The sequence below is a fragment of the Notolepis coatsorum genome (genome assembly GCF_963971535.1).
Source record: "Notolepis coatsorum genome assembly, chromosome: 6".
Classification (NCBI taxonomy): domain Eukaryota; kingdom Metazoa; phylum Chordata; class Actinopteri; order Aulopiformes; family Paralepididae; genus Notolepis; species Notolepis coatsorum.
The window spans coordinates 76,523,884-76,533,163 of record NC_140170.1 but is presented as its reverse complement, the minus strand read 5'-3'; the positions used below and the strand labels follow the sequence as shown (position 1 = coordinate 76,533,163).

Below are 9,280 nucleotides of genomic sequence, written 5' to 3'. Positions count from 1 at the left end.
GTCGGTCCGGGTGTCACAGGGTTAAGCGCTATGGAGACCCTGGTTGGGTACATTTTGTACTCTGCACTGTCGTAATGGCTTACGGCCATGCCAACCTGTACATGCTCGATCTCGTCAGCTCTCGGCCGCTACGCAGGTTGGTCCTGGTTAGTACTTGGTTGGGAGACCGCCTGGGAATACCAAGTACGGTGTGCTTGGGGCTGGTTCTCCATTCTTTTCGCTCCTCTCTCACGCATGGCGAAGAGGGGCCTGTTGGGGTGGTCTTTGACCTCCTCTGGTGGCCCTGTGCATCCCGTATCGCCGGGCCCGGTCCGAAGTAATGTTTCGTCGACCCGTAGGCCTGGGTTAACCCTTTTTTGAAAACTGAAACACTTGTACTGTGGTATAGCCGGTGTATACCCGCAGGTGTGTTTTGGAGTTTTTTCTTGAGGGGTTATAGGAACAACCACCGCATTGGGTAACACCAAGGTGGTTGATTCCCTGGTGTGTTGGAGCAGTGTCGACTCCCGGGTTACCCGGTTGAGGGTGCCCCTGCACGTTCATGACGTCTGCCAATCGTGTCAGCCTTCTCTGCCTCAACCCCTCTGGGTGGTTTTTTTTTTAAATGGAGGCTTGGTCATGCAACAACGCCAGCATACGCCCCTTCCGCCGGGGCGGCTGTTTTCAGCTGACTCCTTTGGCGCCTGTCTCGTCCGCAGTGCTCCAGGCTCAGGTTACAGCCTGTTGCCTGGTTTTTCCCCGGTGCGCTGCCTGCTTCCGTTGGTTAACCTTTTTTGTGTGCTTACGGCCATGCTGACTGCCTGTTCTGCAGGGTCAGTGTGCCAGGCGGTGTACTATTGGGGGGACAGGGCCCGCTCGGCTGAGGGGCCTTTGTCCGAATACGCTGGCGATGTGGGGGGCGGGGTCACTAAGTGCCCACCTGGTGGGGTCTTGATGCTGGCATCATGGACTTCTCCGGGCCCCCGTTCCAGGGGGTCCAGTCCCTTTGGTGGGTCTGGGCCTTCCTTCGCACTCCGCTGCTACGGCCTTGCCACGGGGTTGGGTTTGCCCTTGACCCCGTGATTCTGGGGGCAGTAACGAGGTTGTTCCCTCCGTTCGTTCCCGGGTGGCATGCGGGTTGTGCGTGTGTGTAGTCGTGGGGTCAGGCCACGGTCTGCTCACCCTGTGCGTTGAGTTGCTTGAGTGCCTCTTCGCACGGTCAGGTCCGTCGCCCTCCCGGGAAACCTCCAATAGGGGGGGTGCCCTCCATTAGGGGGGGGGTCGGGGGGGCTCGGCCCTCCCTGTTCTGATGGTTGTGGGGGGCCTTCAGCGGGGTGTATTTGTCGGCCGGTGGCTCCCGCTCGGCCTCCCTTGTGCATGAGTGACGCCGAGCGGAGCCACTATGTCACAGAACGTTAGGTTATAACTATAACCAAGTTCTGTTAATAGTGGTGACGCTCGGCGTCCGACGCCGCTGCAGCCCTTGATCTCGCCTTGTGGTGAAAGCTTGGGAAGGAGGCGAGGGGGTGGCCCCACCCCTGCTTATATAGGTAAGCTGATAGGGGTGTGGTCAGACAAATATTGGGATATAAAGGTACATTGTGGTCTTTTATTCAGTGCGCGTGCACATATGCGAGGATAGTGCATGAGTGACGCCGAGCGTCACCACTATTAACAGAACTTGGTTATAGTTATAACCTAACGTTTTAGTGGCCAGGGCGCGTCTATACTTCCCGCAAGCAAGTTGTCCTTTTGCGCTATCTGATTGGCCACTGACGTTTCTGGTCATGTGACATGTGCGCCCAATCGTGTGACGGCAAGTTCTTTGGACGGTTAACACTTTGAGTGCTGGGACCCGTCTTTAGACGTCTTTGCTGGCCATGCTAAAGTTGCCGGAGGACGCGTTACGTCGTCCTTATATCAATATTTCAAAAATCTGCGATCGGATTCATATGTCCCCTCCGCTGGCCTGAGATCCACCAGCAGGACCCACTGAGCTCTCTGGCGGTTCAGGAGCGCCATCTGGTGGCCGATCGGCGCAATCGCCAAACAGGATGTTGAATAGAGGTTGTCATGACGACCGTAGTACTTCCGGGCGCTCGCTATAGTTCATGGGACTCTGGCTCGTCACGCTACACGGTGATCGATTGGCAATAACTCGATAAACAACATGATTTGGACGTATATACCATTATACAAGCTGGAGATGGACCGGGTAAAAATATATCCCATAATGATAAGATTTCTACTCTACGATGATCGCCCAACGGCGCGCGGAGACTGGGGTGAGTTTCAGCGTGTAACGTTACCGTCTTCGATACTAACTGCTATTATCAACATTTGACCCACATTAGATGATTGGTATAACGCTGCCCACGGAATTATAAACGCCCCCTCGCCCATCCGGTCAACATCAGATGACGTGTAGTAACTTCTAGAAGTACGTCTAGTTGGAATTTTTTATATCGCGCTGATTGCCATCAAACTGTATTTCATCATCAATATAATGCATTTGGGGCTATATATCACGTTCTGGAGAAAGCTGCAGAAAGAGATGAAAACATACTTATACATTAGACCATACTTTACTATGAATATGTGAATGAAAAAGTTTAACGTTGCTACACAATGAACAATACATATAGGACTTTGAATGGGCCCTAATAATGGCAATGTAGCAATAGAATTTAAAAAGTTATAGCCCTGCAAAGAAGGGGACTTTCTCCATAGACAAATAGCGCTGGCAATCTATGGTATATCATGAATTTAACCTTAGGCAGCCAAAGTGTTAAGCTTAGGCGCTCTTTCGAAGTTGGTTAAGGTTAGAGTTTGTCTTAGAGAGCATGGCGATAGAACGCCAGCCCTGATTCCAAACTCTAACCAACTGCGAAAGAGTCGCCTAAGCTTAACCAGTGATAAACTAGGCGTTAGGTCGTTTGCAGGCTGTTCGACACGGAAATGGGCTAAGACACTGCTCGTCATGCGATTTGTGCACATGTCACATGACCAGAAACGTCAGTGGCCAATCAGAGCAACGCGGAAGGACAACTTGCTTGTGGGAAGTATAGACGCGGCCAGCGCAGGCAAAGCCCTGCAGGCTGGGTGGTGAAGAAAGCACAACCATGGCTCTTCCAGCTCAGGAAGCGGAAGAAATCCGGCATGGGGCCCGACGGGCCTTCTTCAGAGGCACAACCGAGAGCATCGGTTCACCGCATGGTATGGAAACTGCTCTGCCCTCAACTGCAAAGCACTTACAGGTGGCGAGCTCCCCTCCATGCAGGATATACAGTATATACAATGGACGTTGTGTCAGCAAAGCCTGCAAGATTATTAACCCTTTCACTACCACACTACCAAAGGGTTCACCCTTTCACTGCGACAATACAGGTTAACCCTTTCACTGCCACACGACAAAGGGTTAACCCTTTCACAACCACACTAGATGGTTAACCGTCTGTAGTGTGGTAGTGAAAGGGTTAACCTTCTGTAGTGTGGTAGTGAAAAGGTTACCCAGCCACTCCAACCACAAACGGTCTCAGCTGTTGCCATCTGGCAAGTGGTACCGCAGCCTCAAGGCCTAAAGACCTAGACTAGACCAGCAGACTCCAGGACAGTTTCCCCCCCTCAGGCAGTCAGACTCATGAACAAACACTAGAGGGTGGCTACCGGTCTGTGATTGGAGTAATATAGTGCTATTTCATTTCTGTCTCTGCTACTGTTCTGCACACACTACACTTACGCAGTTTGTTTAAGTAGCCAGAGCCCCTTTATCACTGATTCTACTGCCACCTTGAACCCAACACACCCACACTGTGACTACTACATTGTAAAAGAATAAAAATAAATAAAAGGATCATTGCTATGCTGCAAATGTTACAATTTCTTTACACAATTTCTATTGGTTTTCTTGTACTACTTTATGTTGATGTTGCTGCTAGAGAGAGAGCAGAGTGTCTTACATTGTAAGTAGACAGGGAACCATTATGTGGTGGTCGTGGAATAGAATATTTTTTGTGCAAAATGTGTAAGTAAAATATTTACATTTAATTAAACTACCACACAACCACTGGCGTGCAGCCTTCCCCCAGGGTCAAGGGAAGAATATGAAGCATTTGAGCTGCAATTCTTGTATGAATGGTGCTATACAAATAAAGTTTATTATTATTATTATTATTATTATTATTATTATAATTAATATCCTGATGTACAGTAATACTGATTAATTTGAATGTTGACAAATTATTATATTGAAGAGATGCATTGAATACCAATTGCTGCTATTTATGTTTTATCATCAACTAGAATGGGTGCTCATTGGACCACGCTATGTCCTCATGCTAATAGTATAGTATAGTGGGTCATAAATAGTTCCCCCCAGTGGATGAAGGACGTATGGCATGTAGACTCTTGTGGCCTTTTTTTTTTAAGCTCGAGTCGGTCGTCGTCGTCGTCGTCCCCCCCCCCCCCCCCCCCCACACACACACACACATACTACAGATTGCATAATGACATAAAAAGGCAGTTTAAGACAAATGTGCAATTTCTTTAAAATGTTCTATTAAAAAAAACGTTAGTTTATTACATACACAACAACAATGGGTTGTTATGGATCATAAAAAATCAACACAAGGGTTAAAAACAATCTATTTACAATACTGCCACTGACACATTCCATCACGCACTGTGGGAATGCAGACAGCACACATGCAGTTGCTACAGGAAGACTTCAGCTGAGCTGTGATTCACGCTCTCTCTTCTTCCTCTGTGATGGTTTCACCGCTGGAGTCGTGATCATCGGCGTCAGCGACGGGTTCAGAGCCGGATCCAGATCTGGGTTGAGGGCCAGCAGGTTCAGGATGGTACCCGTGGCATTGTCCTCGCCTGTTGAAGACACTTCATCGTTAGGGAAAGGAGACTTTGATGAGGCGTTATGAATATCATACATCTATGGCCCTAATGTAAAAGATCCTTTATATGACTTTGTATCAATATGTCAGGGCATGTCAAATGACCTAAAACATCTTCCCTCCCTTGCCTGGTTCGTTTGTGTGTCGATATCAGCACAGAAAGACTACAGTGTGAAGGGATACCAGACAGCTAATTGGCCTTGCTGTGGAAAATTTGACCGTACAATGTGTAAAAATGGCTGATAACCACCAATCTATGTAATGAATGTGTGTGAAAACAAGTTGTAAAATACACTACATTCTGGTGGATTCCTGTAAAGTCATATCCCATGATTTACTTCAGGGTAATTGTATAAAATGTCCCCTGTCTCGGAATACACCTTGATGTTCCTGACTAGTAGGGGAACCCTGGACACTCACTGGCGTTATCCTCCGGGCCGCTGGGCTCTGGCTCTGGGCAGTGGAGAGGCACCCGGGCCAAGCCTGCCACCCCCACTATGAAGGCCTCTTCTGCCTCCTGATGGACACAACACAGCAATGCTTACAAGAACATCAGGGCATAGATCTGGGTCAGTGGTTCTCACCGTGTGGTTCAAGGGTGTCCCCAGATGAACAGGGGGATAGTATCATTTCACTGTAGCGCCGTGGTCAAAGAGTAACATACAGTGCCATCATAGTTACTGAAGCTGTCTCCGACTTAAGAAACTCTTAAGTTGACAAATATTATTCATTAGGATTTTGTCGAGTAATCAAAGTCTATTTCAATATTTACTACTAACCATCGTACTGTCTCTCACTAATATACACTTTGCTACTAAGGAATCTACCTTGCCTATATTACTACCTACTAGGGGTGTAACGGTACACAGAAGCCACGGTTCGGTACGTACCTCGGTATTGGGGTCACGGTTCGGTACGAGTTCGGTACAACAGAAAAAATATATTTATAATAATTAGTATTAATATTAATCTTTAAAAAAAATTAAATGTATATATTATATTTATGATCATTATTATAATAATTATTATTAAATAGAATAACTTTCTATAGGCTTGCCGTGGTAGTCAGTGATACTGGTGCCATGTTCAGGCATCCACTTGCTTACTGCCCCTTTAAACTTATCCTTGCTAAGTTTCAGTTTCACTTCCAGAGAGAATTTAACTTCACGACCAGACTGAATACTAGAGAACAGATGACATATTACAACAATGGCAGAGGATTATTTGGATTTAAACACAGTGGAGCTCAGATGATCTGTCCGGAAAAGTATGTTTCTTCTTTTTATTTGATTGTGCCTGTGAGTCCGGCGGGGGAGAATGTTGATGTGTTTGTTGGCACGTGTGTGTGTGTCGGCGACGCGTGTGTGTTTATTTCCATTGGTTTCATTTGGTTAACGTTATTGGGCGAACAAGAAAACGAAAGAAAACTGTAATGACCCTGCAGCTGTTCCAATGTAAATGTGCCTTTCTCCTCCGTGCACTTTCGCCGCTCTGAAGTCTGACTTGGTGTGCCCGGCCACAGAACATGTCTATATTACTATGCACTCAAGACTGTAGCACTCAAGTTCTGTTTGACGAACAATCTTATTTACGTCTTAGCTGCCAGAGTTGTACCCTTCCTGCTGATTTGTTGTACAGAACTTGTAAGTCGCTTTGGATAAAATGTCATAATTTTACAAATATCATTAGGATTTTGTAGAGTAATCAAACAAATCTGAAAAAAATGCTTTTCCCCACATTTCTGTCCTATAAATAAACGGAATCATGTAAAATCAACTCTTTGGATCTAGCGCGAGTAAGAGACCGACATGAATTTGTGAATATTATTGCATGACAAGACGGGGGCAAATTACTTTCCAGGAATAACTCATACAACAAGAGAAAAAAAACATCTTAGTCGACCAGCGACCCGTGAAGCACAGTACCTACCAGCAGCTCTCCCTTCACGGTGTCCATGGCCTGCTCCAGACACAGTACCTACCAGCAGCTCTCCCTTCACGGTGTCCATGGCCTGCTCCAGACACAGTACCTACCAGCAGCTCTCCCTTCACGGTGTCCATGGCCTGCTCCAGACACAGTACCTACCAGCAGCTCTCCCTTCACGGTGTCCATGGCCTGCTCCAGACACAGTACCTACCAGCAGCTCTCCCTTCACTGTGTCCATGACCTGCTCCAGACACAGTACCTACCAGCAGCTCTCCATGACCTGCTCCAGACACAGTACCTACCAGCAGCTCTCCCTTCACAGTGTCCGTGGCCTGCTCCAGACACAGTACCTACCAGCAGCTCTCCCTTCACGGTATCCATGGCCTGCTCCAGACACAGTACCTACCAGCAGCTCTCCCTTCACTGTGTCCATGGCCTGCTCCAGACACAGTACCTACCAGCAGCTCTCCATGACCTGCTCCAGACACAGTACCTACCAGCAGCTCTCCCTTCACGGTGTCCGTGGCCTGCTCCAGACACAGTACCTACCAGCAGCTCTCCCTTCACTGTGTCCATGGCCTGCTCCAGACACAGTACCTACCAGCAGCTCTCCCTTCACGGTGTCCATGGCCTGCTCCAGACACAGTACCTACCAGCAGCTCTCCCTTCACGGTGTCCATGGCCTGCTCCAGACACAGTACCTACCAGCAGCTCTCCCTTCACGGTGTCCATGGCCTGCTCCAGACACAGTACCTACCAGCAGCTCTCCCTTCACGGTGTCCATGGCCTGCTCCAGGGACAGCTTCCTCCTCCTCAGAGTCTCACACAGCACCTCCTGCTCCAGGTCACATTGCTCTAGGACCCTCCGCTTCTGGAGCTCAACCCTGGGGCCAAACACAGGCCACAGTAAGGCTTGCATACTGGTAGTCAACGGATGTAGTGGAGGGTAAACTCACTTAAACTCTGTTTACCCACCTTTATAAGTTGAATCTTTATGATTGACATTCATTGTATACTTCATAGTAACGGAACACATTGAACTAGGGTGTTTTTAAAGGAAACCACACAAAATAAAACTATTTTGAAAATATTACTTTTTTAATGTAATATCTGTGGTGGTTACTGTTGTTGGTGTTACTGAGATCAGCGACTGGGGTTCATAGTTTAAATTTAAAGCGATAGTTCAGATGTTTGGAACCATAGCCCTCTTTCCTACCTACCAATGTAATTGATGCGGTTCTTCATACTAACCCCATTGACTTTGCATTGGTTTGTGGCTACCTAGTCAGAGTTAGGAAGAGGAACGGCATGGATTGGGCTGAGAAGGGACTCTTACCGATCAGCATCTCCACCGGTAAGTATAGGAAATAGGGCTAGGGTTCCAAAAATGTTGAACTATCCCTTTAAACACAGCTTTCATTGTATGTATTTCACATGCTGGTAGTAACCTCTGCAGACGAGACTGAAGCAGCCTGTATTATATAACATACGCTCATGCTGGTAGTAGCCTCTGCAGACGAGACTGAAGCAGCCTGTACCTCTGCTGGAACTCAGTGGAGGTGGGCTTCCTGGCCCAGTTAGCCAGCTCCCTCAGCAGGGCCTTGCTCAGCTGACTGCTGCTCTGTCTCCGCTCCGTCTCCTCTGGGAAGGATACGTTAAAGGACAGGATACGTTCATGTGTGACATTGATCGACTTTGAATGAATCTTTGCCTGTACAGTTAAGACTGAATTGCAGCCATTGGAGAGCTGTGTGATGCCATGTTCCAAAAATTATCCAAACTGCTCCAAACTGGAAAACACAGCTTCCCTATAGGCGACTTTAGACGTCGGACACAATGGAGGTGTTGAAACCAAAATTGCATGCTGGGAAATGCCTTTTTTCGGGGCAAAAAAGGTACGAGGAAATGGGTTTTCAGCCACCGTCGATCCACCATGAATGTGCAGTTATACCTTTAGTGGAGACATAATTGTATCAGCCACCATCTACAAGCTGGCCAGCTTATCGGATTGTGAATCGGACGTTCTTAGCCCGAGATACGTGAACTCAAAGATCCTGGAGGGCTGTGCCTGTGTGTGAAGACCTGTTGCAGAGTGAACATCCAGGCTCGCGCTGGGCCGCAGCCGTTCAGCCAGGCAGGCGTTCTGCTGGCAGCGTGTCTCCGGTGTCAGTCTCTCCACACACAGGCAGCAGCGTGGGATGAGGGTGGTCGGGAATTAAATTAATTACATTTCCTGATGATTATAGATTTTTTTCCTCTGTCAGAAAGATTCAGGGCTAATCACAAAATAAGCCAGATGCTGCCGCCGCCTATGGCGCTGTGTGGGTGTAGTGTGTGTAGTGTGTGTAGTGTGTGTAGTGTGTGTAGTGTGTGTAGTGGATGTAGTGTGTGTAGTGTGTGTAGTGGATGTAGTGTGTGTAGTGTGTGTAGTGGATGTAGTGGATGTAAAAACTAGACAAAAACTAGTG

At 47.8% G+C, this 9,280-nt stretch overlaps 1 protein-coding gene across 1 annotated transcript in view; it reads right to left on the bottom strand.

The window, feature by feature from the left end:
• Positions 1-4,529: 4,529 nt before the first annotated feature.
• evc (EvC ciliary complex subunit 1) overlaps positions 4,530-9,280 on the bottom strand; it is a 32,340-nt gene continuing 27,589 nt past the window's right edge. The window contains exons 17-20 of the mRNA XM_084316213.1: positions 8,351-8,453; positions 7,570-7,696; positions 5,307-5,403; positions 4,530-4,860 (exon numbers count right to left, since the gene is read on the bottom strand). Coding sequence (XP_084172339.1) covers positions 4,706-4,860; positions 5,307-5,403; positions 7,570-7,696; positions 8,351-8,453 — 482 coding nt within the window. The 3' untranslated portion in view covers positions 4,530-4,705. The remainder of the gene's footprint in view (positions 4,861-5,306; positions 5,404-7,569; positions 7,697-8,350; positions 8,454-9,280) is intronic.